Source organism: Caretta caretta, chromosome 2 (genome assembly GCF_965140235.1).
Source record: "Caretta caretta isolate rCarCar2 chromosome 2, rCarCar1.hap1, whole genome shotgun sequence".
Taxonomy (NCBI): Eukaryota; Metazoa; Chordata; order Testudines; family Cheloniidae; genus Caretta; species Caretta caretta.
The window spans coordinates 155,180,584-155,204,116 of record NC_134207.1 but is presented as its reverse complement, the minus strand read 5'-3'; the positions used below and the strand labels follow the sequence as shown (position 1 = coordinate 155,204,116).

At 42.5% G+C, this 23,533-nt stretch overlaps 2 protein-coding genes across 6 annotated transcripts in view; one reads left to right on the top strand and one right to left on the bottom strand.

Annotated features, from left to right (window-relative positions):
* INVS (inversin) overlaps positions 1-2,635 on the top strand; it is a 221,014-nt gene extending 218,379 nt beyond the window's left edge. For all 3 annotated transcript variants that reach the window (XM_048839416.2, XM_048839415.2, XM_048839414.2), the window contains one exon: positions 673-2,635. In XM_048839416.2, the coding sequence (XP_048695373.1) occupies positions 673-788 (116 nt within the window). In that variant the 3' untranslated portion in view covers positions 789-2,635. The remainder of the gene's footprint in view (positions 1-672) is intronic.
* Positions 2,636-2,773: 138 nt separating this feature from the next.
* TEX10 (testis expressed 10) overlaps positions 2,774-23,533 on the bottom strand; it is a 121,776-nt gene continuing 101,016 nt past the window's right edge. For all 3 annotated transcript variants that reach the window (XM_048839417.2, XM_048839418.2, XM_048839419.2), the window contains 3 exons: positions 8,623-8,804; positions 5,381-5,591; positions 2,774-3,013 (listed from right to left, as the gene is read on the bottom strand). In XM_048839417.2, coding sequence (XP_048695374.2) covers positions 2,900-3,013; positions 5,381-5,591; positions 8,623-8,804 — 507 coding nt within the window. In that variant the 3' untranslated portion in view covers positions 2,774-2,899. The remainder of the gene's footprint in view (positions 3,014-5,380; positions 5,592-8,622; positions 8,805-23,533) is intronic.

Here is a 23,533-nt window from a genome sequence, read left to right as displayed (position 1 = left end):
TGAACTAGGTAAAAAAACCACACCACTGTTTGTCAGATATATAATATTTTGTACATATGATAGAAAAACTGTCAGGAGTTTGGAATTCCCAACTTCGGAAGCAGGTTCTGCAGGGGTCAAGCTGGATTCTGCTCTTGGAGTTCAAAACTGAGCAAGCCTAGAACAGGGGTGTGTACGCTGTGAAAAGTCCTTGTTTTGTTTTCAAATGAAAGGTTTGTAAATCGTCAAGCTCCCACAAACAATACTAAACAAAGTATCTTGCCATTGCCTGGTTAATTTCAACAAACCAGCTATTGTCAGTGATACGCCTGTCACCTGTAAACGTTTCAATAATTAGCTAGAGCAAAGTCAGTCAAAGAGATGTAGGTGCCTAAGTCACTTAAGTACTTTTGAAAATTCTGTTTACATGAAGCGCAGTAATGAATGTGCCTGCCTCCCCAGCTTGTGACAGAGCGAAACAGAACCATGGACTCAAGTGGAGTTGTCAAGAAGGGTTTTGTATTTGGTGTGCTGATGAAACTCTGGACAGTTCTGTTAAATGGCCTCATTTACATAACAAAGTATTCATAATTTATGCAGACGTGAAGGCTAGGATCCACAGCAGACTGCAGCTTTTCTTTGAAAAAAATCTGTATTACCCCACAGAACTCACAACATTTTTTGTTTTTACAGTAAGCAACCTGCAGTATGTTCATCTGCTGGAGAATGAAGGGAAACTGAAGCAGTTTTCATACAACATGAGACCAACCACTGCTGCAAAGTCAAAAACCAAAAGACCCAAGCATTAAGCAAAACTGAGAAGTAGTAATAGGGAACCTGAGAACAATTTAAAGACTACTCCCCGGTTCTACAGGGATGTATGAAATCTTTTTTGTAATTGAAAAAAGTATACAAAATATTAAGCTAACACAGGTATTTTCCGTTCTTGTATTATCTCGGTGCTGTAATGCCAAACCAGACTTCCAGGGAGTTGAACTCATTTCGTGTACCAATGAAATGTAGAATTAAAAAGTAATTTATTTACTGACAGGATGACATTTGAAATTTTGTAAAGTTGAGAAGTGGGCTGGAATTAGCAATTTACAGAATTTATCAAAATTATCTGTAAATATGTTTTGAGTATTAATTACAGCCACGTACAGGGTTTGAAAAAAAAACTTTATATAATGAACATGTACAGTATTGCCTTCTCTCTCTTCTCCAACCCTATCACAGCACTTCTGATTTATGAAAGCTAAAATAAAACTTCCTGGGAGAACAATACAAGCAAGTAGTTTTCTCTAGGTAAAAAGCATAAAACAAGGGCTAGTTCTACACTTAGATTAAAAATTAGGGAGCTGAAATTCCCTCTAAATTAGAAACCCAACCTCCCCTCTAGTTAATATCCAGATCTATGAAACAGCCAGTTTCTCAATGCAATCCACATATTTATTCTTAATTTTAAAGGGGGGTGAACTAATGTGGCTCCCACCCTTTCCTTTGAGATTATTCCACACTCTGCTATGAAGTGAAAATTCCTAGTATTGCTACATATTAAAATTCTTTGTTCATTACCATAGCGTACCCCCTCGGGAATATCCTAACCAATGTCTCCCCATACTTTGTGTTTATGTCCTTTTAGATGGCTGCCCTTCGTCAATTTCATTGTGGCTGAAATGGTCAATTTTTTATTTTAGTCAAAAAATGTTGAAAGTTTTTGTTTCAATATTTCCAAGTCAAAGTTTCTCAGAACTTTTCATCCCACAAAAATTTGATTTTACTTTTTGGGATGAAAGTAAATGCCAAAGTATTGAAATTTCCTGAGGGACTGAAATCATTTTTTCCAAACTGCTCTAATCACAAGTTAAGTGTGCAGAGCAAAGGGTTAACTATTTTAGAAAATCTTTGTCACTGTGTCTCATTTCACCCCAAATTCAGAGTACCAAAAGCTTGAAATTACCTGTAATAAGTACCTCAAAATCTATGCAGAGCAGAAAGTATAGCCTCCTCTAGGAATGAGTGCATCTGCTCAGCAGCAACCTGTGCGCTCTGATTCATCACTGAAGAGAAAGAAGCATTGTGTTTGAGCTCACTGTTCGATGCTAACATACTGGTAGAAATTGTGACTGAAAGAAAGGACCATGTTAACTGTTAAGTTTCTAGGGTGAAAGGCTGGCCCTATAAAAGTCAGTGGGGCCAGGATTTCACCACTTCACTCTCTCCCCTCAAACCAAAGGAAATGTCTTTGTTAGTGAAATAGTCATAGTTTTTTTTTATATTGCCATGCATACCATGGGGCCTTCTTCTCCCACTGACGTGAGCTGGAGTGTTGCCATTGACTTCTCAAGTGAAATGAAAGGCAGACAAGGGCATGACTTTGGTGGACATGTTTTTTTAAGAAAAAATATGTATGTAACATGTTCCTTTTTTCCTAAGCATATTGTATTTTATTACTCTGACTTTATTCTTTACTACATTTCTATTTTTTATATTCAGTAAATATCCAAAATACTGTTATACAATACAAAAATATTACTCATGCTTTTTAAGGTGGACTATTACACAATGAAATCTTTTAAATCTTAGTATAAATAATGGAAAATGACTGGTGTCAATACAAGAATCCAATAAACAAAGGAGATGCTCTCTACAGTGACAGCGTTTAATATTTTCACTTCAACAGCTGGGATTGTCCTCAGCATATTCTCTCCTGCAGTCAACAGTCTTACCTAAACTACTTCCACTGCAATGTTACTTTCTTGCGTCAAGACCAAAGTAATGTAGTACAAACAGATTTTATGAAATTTTTTTTATTTAAGTTCCACTTAAAAAATGTTTATAACAAACATTGTTCCAACATTTTCCATTCAGAGTTAAATGGAAGTAAACACTTTAAAGCAGATGTACAATGTTCATCTCTTCAATATTCTGTGCTAATAGCACTGGGTCCCGGTGGATGTGTGGCAAGATATATGTTGAAACAGTAATGGAGGTCTGTTAGCCATTGCTCTTGGACTTCAGCACTCTTCAGTGTCTGGAGCAAAAAGGAAACAGGTTGAAAACCCCACATGCGACCCAATAAACTAACAGTACTACTCATGAAGCTTCAGTTTGTTGGCTTGATATTTTCAGTTAACCAGAAATTCTATTGCAAACAAGAAATCAAATACAGAGGAACCTTGTTCATTTACACACCACGTAATTACTGAGAAAAGGAGAAGCCATCATTTGGAGTTCAAGAAACATTAGCAGAGAGACAGTGCTCTAGTGAAATAATAATTTTAAAACTTCATTACTTTTTACAAGATCAGCTACAGATCATTTCTACGATACTATGAAGGGTGTGTGAATTTATCTGATAAGTGTCATTCACTTGCAATTATTTCAGAGTGTACCATTATGCAGTCTCTATGCTATTTTAATCATGTTTGTTTGCTTAGTTCCAATTCAGCAATTTACAATGCATTTCCAAATCATTCGTGGAAATGATTAGAAGACTCACTGGCCCATGTCTACAGTAAGGAGCTTTATAAAAACATTCTCACCAGGGCTACCACTAGATCAGGGATTGGCAACCTTTGGCCTGCGGCCCGCCAGGCCAAGTCCCCGGTAGGCCGGGCCGGTTTGTTTACCTGCCACATCCACAGGTTCAGCCAATTGAAGCTCCAGGCCACCGGGGGCTGCAGGAAGTGGTGTCCAGCACATGGCCTGGCCCGTGCCGCTTCCCACAGTCCCCATCGGCCTGGAATGGCGAACCGCAGCCAGTGGGAGCCGTGATCGGCCGAACCTGCGGACGCAGCAGGTAAACAAACCAGCCCAGCCCGCCGTGGGGCTTACCCTGGTGGGCCGTGTGCCAGAGGTCGCGCCAATCCCTGCCCTAGATGAACCGCTGAGAGCTCTAGGGTAGAGAATACTCTAGCATACTAGTTATGCCCACAGGGAGTGTAACACCACAGGCTCTGGCCGAGCAGGTTTAAATACCACGGTGTTAAACCCCAGAAACCAAGTCTGTCATCTTCTCTTCACAGAATATGGCAGAGGCTCTTTTAGGGCACATCTCCACTGAGGGCGGTGTGGAAAGTAACACTGCATGCCCCGCTAGCACAGGTATCCAGAGCAGTGTGAATGGTGAGACATGGGATAGGTGAGTAGAGCAGAGTACTACTCGGCACAGTACACGCCCCAGCAGTCTCCCATATCTCAGGGAAGGCTCCGGCAGCTCCCTGGAGCTGTCAAAGCCTTTCCTGCTCCTGGAGCCTTTCACTGCCAGGTGTAGCCACACACTGCAGTGACAAGTACACAACCTGCCTTTCACTGTGGTGTTTAGCTACACGTGTTGTGCCTGTATTCTACATGCCACCCTAAGTGTAGCTATAGCCTTACTGGCTCCTGTGGACATGCTAGGCCTGGGGGAATGCACAGCCACCTACTGAAGTCTAAAAAAGCCACATTTGCCCTCCGTCTTTAAAGCTAAAGAACATCCTAGCCCACTCCATCAAAACAAGTAACCTATTTGAGACACCTGCTTTTCAGATCGACAGTCCCAAAACAAGCACAGTAATACTGCGCAGAAATCCTGGCGGCAGCCCACTCAGCAAACAGAAGCAGTAAGTGTTTTGCAGTTACACAATGTTCCCCAGTTAGACAGCCCTTCTTTCAAGATTTGCTAAGCCACAGGCCTCACTGATTCGTGCTGGGTCTCTGCCCTTTCTCCCCCACCCAGGTAGTGAAGTGTGGTTGTACATATTTTAGGAAAGTTTGTTCCAATTTGATGCTGTTCTATAACTCAGTGACAAACTATCAGGTTCCTTATTTTTGACAAATCTCAAATGTTTTACTGTTTTAGTGTAAACTCATGGATTGACCCTCGTTTGTCTCCCTCACTGTAGTCCCTTCTATATCAAGTTGTTGTCTGTAACGAAAATAACCAACCTCAGATGCCTTTTGCCACGCAATAGATTTTGGTGTCCAGTGCCCCTTTACTTGGCCACTGTTCCCCATGGCTACAAGTTTAGAGGTTGGTCTTCCTTGTCAGCGAGAGCTTACGCAGAGAAATCTGCGCAGCAGCAATGGAATGGCTTTCCTGACACTGATTGATAGTGGCATACTGCACGCTTTTAGCAGTCCCAGAGAATGCCGCATGACACAGCAGCCAGTGAGGATCATCACTGAGAAGTAGCACATGTTCACATAGGTGCCCCCCTATTCTGTGGGCTGCCCTGTCAAGGGACACAAAAGGCAGCTATGGACCAAAATTTGGACTCCACAAGCCACGTTCTGGGTGCCTTTTTTGTATGTGATTTGAATGAGTGTTGTATGCAGATTAGGGTTGTTGAGGTTTATTCTCACTGCTAGAAGAAGGTATTCTTGAAGTCTTCTGGGAAAAAAAATAGTTTCATACCATAATATCCTTGACAATCTGTTGCACAAGAAGTTCACTTGTCATCATGTGACTCCTGAGCTGTCCATGCTGCATTAGCAAACGCAGCAACTGGCCAATGACAGGCAGTTCTTCCCGACAGGCCCTGCTCACTTGAAGACTCTGCAGCATCAACCTCAACACTCGTGGCACCAGAGCTAGCACTGAAATACACGATCCCCACAACATGTCCCTGGGGAGAGGAAATAACAACCAATGAACAGAGCTGGCAATTTCTCAAGCGCAGAATAGAAGTGTGTTGGAAGCGTGCTCCCAGGCTGTATCCTTATCTGCACAAGTCAAGGTGCCCATAAAGTTAAGACTGATAGATCTGATAGGCTGTTTTCAACTATACACATATGGCAATTCATGGGGATGCAGTGAATCCACATGAGAGAGTATTAGAGAAATACAATATTCCACAAGGGTTACACAGCAAGTACAGGAGAATAGAAATTTACATCCAGTCTGCAATGAAGTGTTTATCAGTCATAAATGAATAACTAGGTCCTACATACAGTTTTTGTAAATTCTATGTAAATTCCAAAACTAAAAACTATATAATATGAGAACAATTGTTCTCTTTATTGTACAGCGGTTAACATCCCATCCACCACAATCTCTCCATTACTGAGAGGACAGCTATACTGTCCCTGAAATCCAGCCACCCCCAGATAGTGATCAAACCAGCATACAAAAGGGGTGCTATAATAGCCCTCAACTGTGGTGACTACATTAACAAGGCCAATTGTCAACTCTCCGATACCACCTACTACAAAGAACTCAAAGAAGACCCCCCCACACACCACAATTCACCCAGGAATTTAAGGATATCATCAAATCCTTCCCCAGACAACTCCAACAGAAACTCTACAACCTCACTCCCCACAAACCCACCCCAAGGACCTTCTGCATGCTTACCAAGATACACAATCAAGGGAACCCAAGCAGACCCACATCTGGCCATGGTTACTAAAGGAATATCAGAACCCATAGAAACCATACTCAAAACCACTCACCACACAAAGGGCTAGTTTCCTGCAGGACACAACTGACTTCCTTCAGAAACTCTGCAATACTAACAACTTTTCTCAGCACTCCACCCTTGTCATGATGGATGTCACCTCCCAATACACCAACACCCTCACAATGAGAGCATCGCTGCCTGCCCCAGATATCTATACGACAACGGACAACCCTCGGATATCCACCCCAAACACACAGTCAACATCATCCGTTTCCTCCTCATCAACATCAACGTTTCACCCATTACAACTTTACATTCAACAACAAACACTTTGTCCAAACCACAGGAACAGCCATAGGAACTAGGATGGCTCCCCATGTGCCAACCTCTTCTTGGACCACCTTGAGGACGAATTTCTGGACAAATGCATCACAAAACCAGTGATATACCAGAGATACATCAATAATATTTTCATCCTCTGGACTGACAACCTAAACTCCCTCATAGATTTCCACCACACCTTTAACAACCACCACACGTCCATTAAACTCTCTCTAGAACACTCCCACACCAGCCTCAACTTCCTGAACACCACAATCAGCTTCAACAATGGGACCCTACACAAATCAGTATACCTACCTTCACAGATCCAATAACCACCCCAAACGCACCAAGAAATCTGTTATTTACAGCCAGGCAGTCAGAAAGCACAGAGTATGCTCTGAGGAGAAAGTGCAGGATACACACCTTAACACACTCAAAACTACCTTCACCAAACAAGGATACTCCCCAGAGAAGTAGACTGCATCTTGGAACAGGCCACCCAAATACCCCAAGTACACTTGCTTCAATGTGTGAAGAAAAAACCCTCTGACCACACACCCCTAGTTGTCACCTACCATCCCACACTGGAACCTATTCAGGATACCATTAAACAATTACAATAAACAATATTCAGTGGGGGCCACATCCTGAAAGAAATCTTTCCTGAACCCCCTCTTCTGGCCTTCAAATAACCCCCAACCTCATCATCAGAAGCAAGCTCCTCAAAGACCAGGACACACCAAATCAAAGCGGGACTAGACCCTGCTATAACAGATGCAAAATGCACAGACATATCTCCACTGCTATGATTATTAACACCCTCCACAACACACCTTTCAAGATCCATGAGTCCTGCACTTGCCTATTACAGCGTGGCGTTCCCTATCCAGTGCACTAAATGCCCTTATGACAACTATGTGAGTGAAACCAAACAATTGCTACGCTCTTGAATGAACTCACACAGACAAACAATGAAACAAAAACACCATATCAGCCATGGGTGAGCACTCTTCACAAAACAATCACTGCATATCTGACCTCTCAGTCCTCATCCTCAAAGGAAACCTGCATAACATCTTAAAAAGACAAGCCTGGGATTTTAAATTCATAACTCTGATAGACACTAAAAATCATGGACTTAATAAAGACCCTGGATTTATGGCTTATTACAACAATCTGTAACCGGATAACCTTCCTTTTTTGGCCTATGACTAAAGAGGTGTTAACATGCCACTTCACCCTGAATGAGTGTTCATCACTTATGCCAAACAAACAATCTGTTCCACCTTCTATTTAACTGTGACATTCTGAGTACCTTTCCCAAGCCTGAAAAAGAGCTCCGTGTAAGCTCAAAATCTTGTCTCTTTCACCAATAAGAGATATTACCTCATCTATCTTGCCTCTCTAAAAAAAATACATTCCATCTACAGTGGTAAACATACTTGCATGGTTTAAATATATCTAGCCTTTTTTTAGTCAAACTGATTTCCAAATTCTATAAAATCATGTTTGAGCAGCTTTGCTAAAGCTCAATATTCTAGTTAGTTAAGAGTATAGACTAATTAAAAGCACTAGTGTCTTAGAACAATGACTTTCTAAATCCAAGAATTTTAAGTGTCACTTTCACTGTTCCTAATGAACCAAAGGCTAAATCCAAAGATTAAGGTATGAATGCCTACCTTTCCAGTGCCAAGACAGAACACTGTTTTCTGACATAACCTACAACAACTATCATAAGCAAAAGGTTTGAAATAACTTTTTATAATTCCAGCTAACCGTACATATGGTGGGATTTTCCTAAATCCAACAATTATTTCAGAATAAGCACGAACAGGGGCCAAAGCACAAAGTGAAAAAAGTCACAAGTATTCAAACACAGATGTTAAATTAAAGAAAATTTTAAAAATTCTCTGTCATTTACAACAAGCATTACCTCTTCTGCACATGTTCTGCATCCTCTTTGTCTAAAGTTAACAGGAAGTAAAGAAGACTATAACAGCAAGAGGCAAGAAATTTGTGTAGATTTTCACTAAGGATGCAAGCTTGATCCAGGAGCTTACTCATGGCACACAAAATAGATCCAGCTGTGCTATCAGGTATTACAGCCAGTCCAACCTAGGAGACAAAACAAGTTCATTATCTCTGACACAAACAGTCTTTTATTGGCATACAAACACCGCTAGCGTAGAATGTTTCTCTTCTAGAATATCACAAAAAAATCACTTACCCTCCTATTCAAATTAATACATTCAACAATTTTTAAAAATTGCCCTCATTTTCCCTCGGGAAGTGACTCCCATGTTAAACTGAAGGTAAACTATTAACGTAAATCTAAATATCCAGTAATAATTAAACAAAATATGCCATATAGCAATGCCGTGTTTGTTACATTTGGTTAAACATTTATTCCAGCTCAAGATAAGGATTTAAAGCAAAGATGATCAGAAAAACAAAAGCAATAGCCCACCGGTGTTGCTTTTTTTGGCGGGGGGTGGAAGAGTTCTCCGCGTTTCACAAGCAGCTCTATTTTTCTCCCACTTGAAATTTCCCAGTCCAAAAGTCCTGCATCACAGCCACCACTTCTCCCGTCAGAGACTAGACAGGACTCACTTGGACCCAGCAGCACTGCTGCCTAATGCAGACAGGTCACTCTTGAGCACAGAGCCTATGCCACACACACAAACTTTTTTTGCAGTGTTCCCAGTCTACAAAGTGAAATAACAGGATCCAACATCAAACTGAAGAGCACTAATCTGGGGTACCAGTCTGGATCCATAATGCTTTGACAAATTTTCATTTGAGGTCACCAGTAAAGAGTAGACACAAATTTCCTTCACTACACATCTCTGTGTAGCCAAATGGGAACTTAATGTTCATTTATCAGTAATTACAGTAGTGTTTATAAAATTTTCCAATGTCCTATGACCACTCGCAACATGAACGGATAGTAAGCCGGTAGCCCAAACAACTGGGAAGGAAAATCACACATACAGCACCCATCTCAAACATAACTAAAAAGGAAACAAAGCTTTGAGACTTGCTCCAAAGGATGTCAAGGCATACGCAAGAAGAGCAGTCTAGACAGAACAGGCTGTGTGCCTTCCCTCCTTTCCAGATTATATCATGGGACAGAGAACAGCTCTCCCACCACTTGAAACTGGAATGAAGGGTCACAGGGATAGGGTGACACCCTTTGGTTGGTCTTTTTAAAAAAGGAAGGGATCTAGTGGATAAGCAATGGGACTACTCACCTGCTTAAAGTTAAGCATGTACTTAAGTGCTTTACTACATTGGCACCATGAGTAAAATTAAAACTGATGAAGAATATTGCACAGTGAGCCCACAGTTTCCTGAACCAATCATTCCCACACTGTAATACTGAGAGTATATCATCCTGAACATAAGCAAGGATTGGCATAGGCAGAGCAGATAAACAGAAGGCTGAAAACCACAATTTTCCAATCTTTTTTTTTTCATAGACGTGGACAATTAAAAAGATATTTGAGTTCTGAAATGCCATTCTGGTGCTAGAATCTTTGTTCTACTGTATTTGGCCATTTAAAAAATGTTTGATAAGATTCACACACTGGTCATCAATACTAATGAAGCATTGTTTATCTGAATATAAAACCAGTTTTAGACTAGTCAAGCTTGCAACAAACAGTTCTAGTTTTCAAGCAACCAGCTGGCGACTCACTTATGAGGTGGCATGTTTGTATTTCCAGTTTTGAAAACAGGTAAAAATTTTTAGTCCATCTAGCTTTGTTAATAATTTTACTATGGAAATACAGAATATGATTTGTGGGTGTGATTGGTCAGTAGGTGGATGAAAAGAAGTGTAAAAAAATTTCAAATTTCTAGTAGGAATACTTCATTTACAATAAAGGAGGACAAACGTTCTTGTTGGAACATTACAGGGTTAATGCTTTCCGAGCAAACACTACTCATGAAGTGATGGGCTTGATGCAGAAATAGGGTGATAATCTATGGTTTGTGTTATTCGGGGGGTCATAATGGACCCTCTGGCCTTAGAATCTATGAATAACTGTCTTCTATACACATTGTGAGTCAGGATGTTAAATTATCTATCAGATGTATTGAACACAGATATTCAGGTGTATACAGTAAAATATTCTTGAAATCTCCTAAGTGCCAAAGACTCAGTCAAGAAATTATCTGATCACTTCCCAGATACAGAGATGCATGATTGGCTAAAACTGATATTTACCTTCTGATTTGAAGGAGAATATTTATTTCAGCATAAAGCATTTTGTACAGAAAGAATCCGTTCTTCAAGCATTATCTGTGTGGATCCCCACTCCTGGTAAATGCCTCAATGCGCCTGAAATTGACATTTTCTGCTTTGCAGTGTCTGCATCCAGGCTCCCTAACTCCTTATGCCCCTAAACAATGGTATAAAAAAGGGACAGGATACCTAGCAGTCATTTCTGCTTGCTGTCTGCTGTAGTTAAAAGGAAACACACCCCACTCGGTTGCTCTTCCATTGGCATTTTGTAAAGGACAATAACTTTTCTAAATAAATGCCATCTTTTTTGATCATGAACGCTCCAGGTGTCTTTGTTCTCATTCTCATGATGATTTCAGCAGTTAAACCTATTTAGCAGATTTCCTCTCCTGGCACTTGAGACACTCTAATACTGAAGTCAGCTAGATTAAAATCACCCAGAAGCCCTAGTAATGTATCTGGACCGTATCTTCTTTCTTTTGGCATAGTGACTACTATTTTTACGCTAATCATTGGCTTTGTTAACATTACTCGTGAAGTTTAACTTGATGCTCCGTTGTATTGCAGGAGTTGATCCTTTGTTAGTATCTTCACAGAGAAAACCAGTTAAGGGTACTTTGGGGCATATGCAGTAGATGGGATGATTATTCAACTCCCCTTTTAAATCTACTTTCAGAGTCAGTGATCTGAGAACTGAATATAAAATAAAGTTTGTTGTTTGCCAAAACCAAAACATCTTTTATGTCTCTTTCCTGCTGAGCCGTGTAAACAAACCACTCCATCTCTCTGCGTTTTATCAAAATCATCTTATTTTATAGACAGGATTTGTGAATTAATGCCACTTTTGTTTTAGCTTGTTTTAATGCATTTAATTCTTTGCTCAGAAAGCACAGGTCTCAACTGAGAGGTGTGCCCCTCGTCAAACTTTCTAAGGGAGGAGCGGCAAGTCTTCTAATAATGGCATTGCAACATGGAGTCTCAATGCCACTCAAATATGGCACGGGTGCCCCTCTGTTATGCCAGATGGAGGGGCGGCCAGGCCAAATTTGAGTGGTGTGGTAACCCTGTGCAACAGGTCGCAACACCACTCACTCAAAGGGGTGACTGAGCCAAATTGGAAGTAGGGAGAGACTGAGTAACCATCTGATGGTAGATGACACGTGCTAATCGCCATCAGGTCAACCCACAGTGAGCTACGGGAAGGGCCTGCCATTTTAAGAGTAAGAAGATAGCAGATATTCCCGCTATTTTGGACTGTCTCTGAAGATACACGGTTTTACTGGGCCCAGGCAGAGAAATTTTTCCATTCGGCTAGGTAACATTTTCTGGTGAAGAATGTTTTGCACAGCTTCACGGCAGGAACATTATCGGTTCAACATCCATCCATATACCAAGCTGTGAGATAAAGAGCATCAGAGTTGGGATTCCTAACCCTACCATTTTTCTGGATCAAAAGATCCGGAAAGGTCCAAATGCTGATGGGCAGAAGGGACGACATTTGTAGGAGGCTTGGTAATCAGAACTGTCTGGGCCATCTGGGAGCAATGTGCCTTGTATAGTCAAATCTTCTGCAGACCCTGACGTAGTAGTGGGCTGACAGGGAAGGCATAACTGAAGTGATCAGTCCAAGGTAGGAAATGAGCATCGCCCCGGAGTACTGACCTTGAGCTCCCTTGGAGCTATATATGTTGCACTTCCCATTTGCCTACGAGGCAAATAGGTCCTAAGTGGGGGTTCCCCAAAGAGTGACGATGCTGTTTACTACTGAATCATGTAATTGCCACTCATGTTGATGGTGAAATGTCCGCTGAGGCTGCCTGCCAGTGAATTCTGGGTACCTGGGAAGTACACTGCCAATAGGGTGATGTGGCTCTGTATACACCACTTCCATGCAGAGGGGGACAGAGCATGCACCTTCCTGCTAGTTTATATAGAAATGGGCAGTTATGTTTTCCAACATTATCAGGATGGGACGGGATAGTATGAATAGCAGGAATGTTTTGCAACCTTCTCGTACAGCTCTCAGTTCCAGAAGATATGCATTTGAGCTTCCCAAGGTGTCAGAGTGCCTTGCTCTGTGTGACTGTCCATGTGGGCTCCCCAGCCCATCATAGAGGCATCTGTAATTATTGTCTTGTTGGGTGTGGGGGCTAGAAACGGAACTCCCATGAACACATGTCCAGGGTCACTCCACCATACTGGAGCGGAAGGAATTATCACTATAGTATTCATGCTGTGCTTGCTTCGTCTATACACTGTTTGGAGCCAAGTCTCTAGGCAATGGAGGAGGAGTCTAGCAAATAGCATTGCATAAATGCATGACGCTATACAGCCCAGGGGAGTTAGGCATATCTGAACTGATCTTCAAGGGCTATGTATAACTAGATCTATCAGAGCACCCCTGGCATGAAATCTGTCCATGGGGACATAGGCCTTCACCCTGATTAGATTCAATGTTGCTCCTATAAATTCTATGGTCTGCATTGGAGTCAGTGTAGACTTCCCCACATTTGCGCAAATTACCAGAGACGCTAGAAGGTGGAGCAGTGACGAGGTTGTCGTAAGTCTTCCAGGCAAGACCTGCCAGTCAGAAGCTGGTTGTCCAAGTACAGGAAGGTGGAGGAGCCGCCTCATCCTAGCTGAGCTACAACTACTGAGAACACTTTTGTGACGACTCTGGGAGCTGCAGCTAAACCCAAGGGGAGCACGCTGTATTGGTATTGGTGGGGGCCCACCACAAACCTGAGGAATCATCTGCAGGAGGGATGAATTTCTACAAGAAAGTATGCACCTTTCATATCAAAAGCCATGAACCCTGTGCCTTTTTTGACAGATGGTATTATCAATGCCAATGTAACCATGCAGAATTTCAGTTGGCAAATAAAAGCACTGAGTTGACACAGGTCAAAAATGGGTCTCCAGCCTCCTTTCTTCTTGGGAAATATTTCAACTAGAACCCCAGTATTGAGGGGGTACCTGCTATATTGCTCCCTGTTGGAGAAGAGACTATACCTCCTGAAGGAGGAGCCTTTCATGAGAGTGGTCCTTGAAAAGGGACAGGGAAATGAGTTCTGGAGGAGGTGGGTAGAGAATCTTGATGGTATAGCCAGAACGGATGATATACAGCACCCATGTGTCTATTATTGTTGCCCAATTGTGGGGAAATTTTGCTAGGAGTCCCCCCAAATGGATCTCGGAATTAGGTAGAGATGCCATTGATACTGGTTTGCAACTCTCTAAAAGTTGTCAAAAATATCCCTTAGCTGGAATGTGAGGTTGAGTAGCCATGGTTGAAGTGGAAGTCACAGGGTATCTTGGCCTCTACATTTTCTGTCATTTGCAGGGTGGCTCATAGGAGCACCGGTGATAGAAGGATTGAGTTAAGGGCCTTGGTTTGTAGGGTTGTTAAAAGTATTTTTTCTTTGGGGCAAGTGCATATATGCCCAGGAAACAGAGTTGCCCTTGAGTCTTTCAACACGTGCAAACACTTGTCAATCTTCTCATTTAAAAGATGAGTCTCACAGAAAGGTAATACAGTGTTTTGAACATCCCTGGGGAAACCCCGAAGAGTGCAGCCATTATTCCTGTCACATCACAGTGGTGGCTGTCGTTGCTCTTGATGCCGTATCAGCTGCATTGACGTAGCTTATAAAGAGGTTCTGGCCAGCGGTTTGCCCCCACCAATAAGAGTTTGAAACTAAACCCTGTCCTCCCGGGGCAACTTGTCCCTAAAGTCTAGAAATTTAGAGTAATTCAGGAAATTATATTTGGTGAGAAAGGCTTGATAGTTTGAGATTTTAAACCGCAGGCTGATAGATAAAAAGAAAAGGAGTACTTGTGGCACCTTAGAGACTAACCAATTTATTTGAGCATGAGCTTTCGTGAGCTACAGCTCACTTCTGTAGCTCACGAAAGCTCATGCTCAAATAAATTGGTTAGTCTCTAAGGTGCCACAAGTACTCCTTTTCTTTTTGCGAATACAGACTAACACGGCTGTTACTCTGAAGGCTGATAAATGTAATCATCTTCGTTCCCAGAAGGCCAAGACGCTTGGCCTCCTTATCTGCAGCGATGGCCCTTAGGTGTTGTCTGGATCTTTGCATGGCCACCTGGACCACTGAGGAGTTTGCAGCAGGATGGATAACAAGAACTCCCCTCCTTTAGTGAGGACAAAGTATAACTTCTCTGACCACTTGAAGGGGGGCACAGGTAGCTAGTGTGTGACACACAACCCTTGTCAGTTCTAATGACTTTATTTACTGGGTGGGCAAACCTGATTGGAGCCCGCAGGTTGCAGGATATCCAGGAGCTTATGCTGGGGGTCCTGGATCTCTTCTAGGGAGATCTGGAGTTCTTCCGCCTCTCCATAACAGCTCCTGAAACTGTCTATAATCATCTGGGGGAGGTGGAGAGGCTGGAGTGACTGCTTCATTGGGTGACTACCATGACAGAGCCCAGTGGAACTGGCAGATCCAGCTCATCATCTCCTTTTTCTAGGGGCTCAATGGTTTCAGACTGACATCTTGGAAGAGAATGGTGATAAGATTACCTGTTGGAATGGACAGAGTCCAGGGAACATGTGTAAGGGTCCCAAATAAGGACAGTATGAGGAATCAAAAGGCGGATTGTGGTGGCATTGGGTACACACTGGTCCCGAGGAGAAAGTTCCTTCCTGGGTGGCCAAACCTGGTTCCAGGAGATTCTCAATCCCGTTTCTGGTCTGAATTCCTTAGGTGGCGGAGAAGCAGTTCCACTGATACATCTGACTTTCCCAAAGATGAAAAGACTGGATCCAGCTGCATTGTAGTGCTGTCGGCATCACTGAGAGGAGACTGTGGATAGTGGATGGGACGGGGATAGGTTTCTTCCAGAATCCTAGATTCCTGTAGGCATTTTTATCTCCCTGGTGAGGACTGGTCCCAGTATCAAGAAAGATTGTGGGTCTGGGAAGATGAAGATATTGTCTGGACTGGTATAAGTCACCGGCACATTCAGAAGTTGCGTCTTGTCAGTCCATACCATCAGAGTAGGTGTAGACAGCAGTTCTTTATGGGGCCGTAACAGTGCCGTCAGCGAATGAGTCTCTGACCACACGGTTGATGATGATACTGGCAGTTCCTGGTCCTTAGAGTCCCAGTGTTTCATTTTAGGTGGCACTGCAGTCAGTGTCAAAGTCAATGCAGAGCCTGGTACCAAAGGCGTCTTGCTCCTATACGTCTTTTGAACATGACCATGTGGCTTAGGAGGACCTAACTCCTTATGGCTTGGACATGAAGGCTCACCCAACTTTGACAGGGAGGGATCTCTCCTCTTAGTGAATCTAGAAGAAGATCTGGGTTTATGTTTAAGAGAGTGCCCTTTACTCTCATAAGGGGGACCAGTCAAAAGGATCCTTTCCTAGTACTAGGGGCATGCTCCTTGCCAACTCTGCCTGATGTACAGGGGGATCTCCCTGGCCTGGGTCTGACTCGGGTACGCTGCTGGGAAAAGAGCAACAGATACTACACTTGGCAGAGATATGAGCTTCTCTGAAGCAGCAGAGGCAACAGAATGGTTCTTGGTGACCAAAAAGGAGCAGGGCAGTAGGTGCAGTTTTTGAAGGCCAGTATACTGGGCATAATCTAAATCCCACACCAGGAGAACTAGGAGTGTACCCCAGGGTGGGGATTTTAACACTAACTAGAGAATTAGCAAACCACAAACAAAAAATAAATAATAATATATATAACTTTGAATATTTACAGAAAGAATAGAAAGTGTCAGCTCCAGACACTGGAGGATTCCGATCCAGGCCATGCTCTGGTAAGAAGGAACTGGAGAGGTGGTTGGTCCAGTCCACCCTTTTACCCTTGGAGTGGAGCACAAGGAGAGTAGAGGTGTGGACCCATGGACACTACTTGAAAGAATTCACTGGTCTCAAAGAGCATGAAGCGCACATAGGAATACACATAGGAACCAACACTCAAAGAAGAACAAATCATTGATCACAATATTTAGCAGAGGCACCTAGAGCAAAATGCATAGGTTCTGGTCACTCCAGTACAGAATCTCAAAACAGTGGAGAAGATTCAGTAAAGAGCAGGGAAACTGATCTAGTAAACATTCAAGTAAAACAGAGCATTGAAGAATGTACTCCATGGAACACTTCCACACTGGCAAACTCCTGCATTCAAATGCTTAAACGATATTTCCCTGACAGCAGAATCCTCCTGTATTTGAGTTGTGCTTCAAATTTCTCTGATACAGTCTAGGTATGTGTCCTGTTATGGAGGAATATTTCAGCCACAAGAAACGGTTACCAACCTTTTCCTGTAACTCTTGTTTTTCCAAGATGTGTAGCACATGTCCATTTCACTACAGATGTGTGCATGCCTCACACACAGTTGGAGATTTTTCCCTCAGCAGTACCTGTCGGGGCAGCACAAGTGACCTCTGTTGCCTCACACCACTACACAGAGCCATAATGGGTGGAGCTACCCATGACGCTTGTTATTTCTTTCTACCATATAGACGCCAATAGAGGGGAAGTAGGAAAGGTCATGGAATGGACATGTGCAACACATTTTGAAGAGTAACAGTTATAAAAAGGTTAGTAATCATTTTTAATTTGAGTGATTTCACATGTCCATTCAGCTGTAGGTGACTCTCAAGCAGTTTGAACAGGAAGTGGGCTTGGAGTCTACTTGAACAGGGACTGCAGGACCACCCATCCAAATCTGGCATTGTCTTTAGATTGATGAGATATGGCACAGTGAGGGACAAACATAGGGACTGATCATCAGATTGCTGCCTTACAAATGTCCTAGATGGGCATGTGAGCCAGAAAGACAGAGGAAGTAGCCTAAGACTTAATTGAATGGGCCAACACTCTAACCAGGGGTGTGATACCCCTGTGATAGCCAGCTGGTAGCTATGGCGGTCTACACTATTGTGGTCAAAATTATGATAAATCTTGTACAAATTATGCCTTGTGAGGTATCACTAGAAAAATCATAATCTTCTGAATATTATCGTTCTGTTAAAATATGTGTATCAACATTGTATATGGAAATATGAGATTTCGCTATATGTTTGTTACTGGAACATATTGTAATTCTGGGGAACGCCCACAGTCTAGCTCTTCAGAGAGAACAAAGGGGTGGCCAACACCCAGGTACGTGCTAAGAGACCAGTGACTGTTTAACTGGCCATTCACCAGCAAGAGAGTTGTAAGCAAGAAATTTACTATTCACCTGAAGGACAGTCGGCAGCTCACATACGCCATGGAACTGCCTGACCCCAGGACAGAGCAAGGACTTTTCCAGTAAAAAGGATCAGGATATAAAAAGGGGGAAGAAAGGCCCCAGACCAGCTCTCTCCTCCCCCATCTTTACTGAAATAAGATTGGCTGAAAGACTTTGAACTGGGGAGATTGGTCCCAGGATGGGAAGGGAATCCAGCCAGTGTACTAAGAACTGTAAACTGCCTGCAACATCAAGACGGGTGAGAAGAGCTGTTTCCTTCAAATCTTAGCTTGATAAAGTTTAGGAAACAGCTTGCGATTTTATCTTTTACTTCTTTTGTAACCAAATCTGATTTATACACTTTTATCACTTATAATCACTTAAAATCTTTCTTTAGTTAATAAACTTATTTTTTTATCTAAATCAGTGTGTTTTGATTAAAGTGTTTGGAGAATCTCTGCTCAGATATGCACAAGGGCTGGTGCATATTCATTTTCTTTGATAAAATGACAGATTTATGAGCCTGCACTGCCCAAAAGGGTCTTGAGCAGTGTAAGATGCATATTTCTGGGGTGCAAAGCTGGGACTGAGGAATATGTGGATGTTGCCCTATATCTGTTCATGAGTGGCTGTGAAAGCATTCGTATAATTTTGAGAGTATCTTAACATGCTGATGGTTGTGTGAGATCAAAGCCTGGGGAGGCTGCTTTTACTAGCAAATCAGTGTAAGACGCCCTGGTTTGGAGAATTAAGGGGACACCACTGTTCAAAAGTCCAGCTTGTACCCTGGGGATGTCACAGTTGCACAGATAAATAAAGGTGGAAATCTAAGACGACATCCTTTTGGTAGAATCTGGGTGGCTCTGTATTCTGTCTGAAACTGCAATGAACAGTTGCAACAAAGACCTAAATGGCTAAATCCAATCTAGGCAAAAAGCCAAAGCTCTTTTAACATCTGGAATATGAAGCTTTTTCTCACTTTTATTGCAATGAGATTTTGGAAAGAAAGCCAGTAAATTAATCGCTTGGTTAATGTGAAAACTGGAAAGTACTTTAGTCAGGAACTTCAGGTGAGGTCGAACGAAAACTGTCTCTGAAGATGACCATAAAAGGAGGTTCTGATACTAAGGTTCACAATTCCCATACTCTCCTGGCCAAGGTAACAGCGATCAAAAAAGCCATCTTCATAGAAAGGTGTAACAGAGAAATGATTGCTAGCAGCTCAAAGATGGGGACCCCATCAATTTTTCTAGAACTAAATTTAGCTTCCATGGAGGGACTGTGCTGCATATATGTGGATATAATCTGTCTAACCCCTTCAGAAACCTGTTGGACATAGGATTGGGAAAAAGTGAGTGGTTATCCATGGGAGGGTGGAAGCTGAGACAGCAGCTAGGTGGACTCTGATGGACCTAACAGCTGACCCTTGTTGTTTCAGATACAAGAGACAGTCCAATATATATCCTGAATAAAAGACCGAGCCAGGGAAACATCCTTCTGTCTGGACCAAATGGAGAATCTTTTTCACTTAGCAAATAAGTAGTCCTAATCAAACTTCTAATTTCAAAGAACTGTCTGAATTCCCTTAGAACACCTTCCTTCCAAGGGTGTCAGCCATGAAGCATCCAGGCTGTCAGGTGGGATGAAGGAGTCAGCCACTGTCCTGGGAGATCACATCCGCATCCCACAGGAGTGACAGTGGAGGTCTGACCGACATGGGTAGTAAAGTCAAAAGCTGTGGCCCACTCAGGAACATAAATGATGACATTTTGTGTTTGCTCTTATTGCAAATAGGTCCACTTAGGGAGTCCCCCACAGCTGGAAAATGGACCTGGGTCACATCTGGACAAAGACCACTCATGGTGTCTTGTGAATGACCTACTTAGATGATCTGCCAGAGCATTTTGAATCCCTGGTAAATAAGCAGCTTTCAGGTTGATGAAACTGGTGATGCAGAAATTCCGAAGCAGGATTATCTCTTGGCGTAACTTTGTCAAATGCCTCCCCCCCCACGCACACTCATTTTGTTTACACAAAACATGGTCATTGTCTGTGAGCACCAACAAATTCTACCACTTGATACATGGCAGGAATGCCATGCGAGCCAAATAGATAGCCCAAAGCTCCCTGACATTTGGCTTTAGGTTTTGGATAGACCAAAGACCTTGTGTCTGAAAGGGACCCAAGTGAGAGCCCCAATCTACATTCATAGAATCATGACTTTAAGGTCAGAAGGGACCATTATGATCATCTAGTCTGATCTCCTACACAACGCAGGCCACAGAATCTCACCCACCCACTCCTGTAACAAACCTCTCACCTATGTCTGAGCTATTGAAGTCCTCAAATCGTGGTTTAAAGACTTCAAGGTGCAGAGAATCCTCCAGCAAGTGACCCCTACCTCACGTTGCAGAGGAAGGCGAAAACCCCCCAGGGCCTCTGCCAATCTGCCCTGGAGGAAAATTCCTTCCTGACCCCAAATATGGCCATCAGCTAAACCCTGAGCATGTGGGCAAGACTCACCAGCCAGACACCCAGGAAAGTAACTCAGATCCCACCCCATATAACATCCCATCACAGGCCATTGGGCATATTTACTGCTAATAGTCAAAGATCAATTAATTGCCAAAATTAGGCTATCCCATCATACCATTCCCTCCATAAACTTATCAAGCTTAGTATTGAAGCCAGATATGTCTTTTGCCCCCACTGCTCCCCTTGGAAGGCTATTCCAGAACTTCACTCCTCTGATGGCTGGAAATTTCAAGTCTAAACATCCTGATGGCCAATTTATATCCATTTGTTCTTGTGTCCACATTGGTACTGAGCTTAAATAATTCCTCTCCCTCTCCAGTATTTATCCCTCTCATATTTATAGAGGGCACTCATATCTCCCCTCAACCTTCTTTTAGTTAGGCTCTAAACAAGCCAAGCTCCTTGAGTCTCCTTTCAGAAGACAGGTTTTCCATTCCTCGGATCATCCTAGTAGCCCTTCTCTGTACCTGTTCCAGTTTGAATTCATCCTTCTTGAACATGGGAGACCAGAACTGCACGCAATATTCCAGATGAGGTCTCACCAGTGCCTTGTATAACGGTACTAATACCTCCTTATCTCTACTGGAAATACCTCGCCTGATGCATCCCAAGACCGCATTAGCTTTTTTCACGGCTATATCACATTGGCAGCTTATAGTCATCCTGTGATCAATCAATACTCTGAGATCCGTCTCCTCCTCTGTTCCTTCCAAGTGATGCATCCCCAGCTTCTAACTAAAATTCTTGTTATTAATCCCTAAACGCATGACTTTACACTTCTCACTATTACATTTCATCCTATTACTCCAGTTTACAAGGTCATCCAGATCTTCCTGTATGATATCCCGATCCCTCTCTGTATTGGCAATACCTCCCAGCTCCGTGTCAACCGCAGACTTTATTAGGTTTCAGAGGAACAGCCGTGTTAGTCTGTATTCGCAAAAAGAAAAGGAGTACTTGTGGCACCTTAGAGACTAACCAATTTATTTGAGCATGAGCTTTCGTGAGCTACAGCTCACTTCATCAGATGTATACCGTGGAAACATTCCCACTTTTTGTGCCGAGGTCAGTAATAAAAAGATTGGTCCCAAAACCGATCCCTAAGGAACTCCACTAGTAACCTCCTTCCAGCCTGACAGTTCACCTTTCAGTATGACCCACTGTAGTCTCCCCTTTAACCAGTTCCTTATCCATCTTTCAATTTTCATATTGATCCCCATCTTTTCCAATTTAGCTAATAATTTCATGTACCAGTTCCTTTAATATTCTTGGATGAAGATTATCTGGGCCCCCCCGATTTAGTCCCATTAAGCTGTTCGAGTTTGGCTTCTAACTCGGAACTGGTAATATCTACCTCCATATCCTCATTCCCATTTGTCATCCTACCATTATCCCTAAGCTCCTCATTAAAGACTGAGGCAAAGTATTTGTTTAGAGATTGGGCCATGCCTAACCTCCACTCCATCCTCAGTGTTTAGCCGCTTCTTCTTTCTTTGTTTTCTTCTTATTTATATGGCTATAGAACCTTTTACTATTGGTTTTAATTCCCTTCGCAAGGTCCAACTCTACATAGCTTTTGGCCTTTTCATTTTATCCCTATATGTTCTGACCTCAATAAGGTAGCTTTCCTTGCTGATCGTTCCCATCTTCCAAACCTTGTATGCTTTCTGCTTTTTCTTAATCACCTCTCTGAGATGCCTGCCCATCCAGCCTGGACTACAACTCCTGCCAATGAATTTTTCCCCTTTCTTGGGATGCAGGCTTCTGATAGTTTCTGCAACTTTGACTTGAAGTAATTCCAGGCCTCCTCTGCCTTTAGAGCCACAAGTTCTTCAGTCCAATCCACTTCCCTAACAAATTTCCTTAATTTTTTGAAGATAGCCCTTTTGAAATAAAAAACCCTAGTCACAGATCTATTTTTGTTTATCCTTCCATTTAGTTTGAACTGAATTAGCCCATAATCGCTCAAACCAAGGTTGTCCCCTACAACCATTTCTTCTATGATGTCCTCACTATTCACCAAAACCAAATCTAAAATGGCATCCCCTCTTGTTGGTTCAGCAACTACTTGATGAAGAAATCCATCAGCTATCGCAGCCAGGAAAATCTGAGCCCTATTATTATTACTAGCACTTGTCCTCCATATCTGGGAAATTAAAGTCTCCCATGATCACACAATTCCCATGAATATTTACTTCATGAAAAACATTAAAGAGGTCTCTATCCATATCGGATCCCGCTGGTCTATAGCACACCCCAAGCACTATCCCAGGGGAGGCTCTAGCAGCTTTCTTCCCCAATGTGATTTTTGCCCAGACTGTCTTAACCATTCCATCACTTATTTGTCTCCAGTCTACCTCATCATTGATATACAATGCTATTCCACCACCTCTGCCTTTATTTCTGTCTTTCCTAAAAAGCATATACCCTTCAATACCCATACTCCAGTCATGACTACTATTCCACCATGTTTCTGTTATCCCTATAATATCTGGTTTCACTTCCTGCACCAGCAGCTCTAGTTACTCTATTTTGTTACCTAGGCTCCTCGCATTAGTGCACAAACATCTTAATTTTTGCTGTTTGGTTTCGCTCACATTCTTTACCCAATTAGGCACAGACATTCTACTGCCAGAATCACCTATTAGACTGGTATCTACACTACCCTTCCTCCTTATGTCCATTCTCCTACCCACAACTGTATCCATTCTTACTTTGTTTTCTTCCCTCTCAATGTTAAAATCCAGCATGGCGATTACCTGGACATCTCCCAACCATCTCCCCCAAATTTCTAGTTTAAAGCTCTCTTAATCAGTTGTGCCAGCCTCCATCCTAGAAGT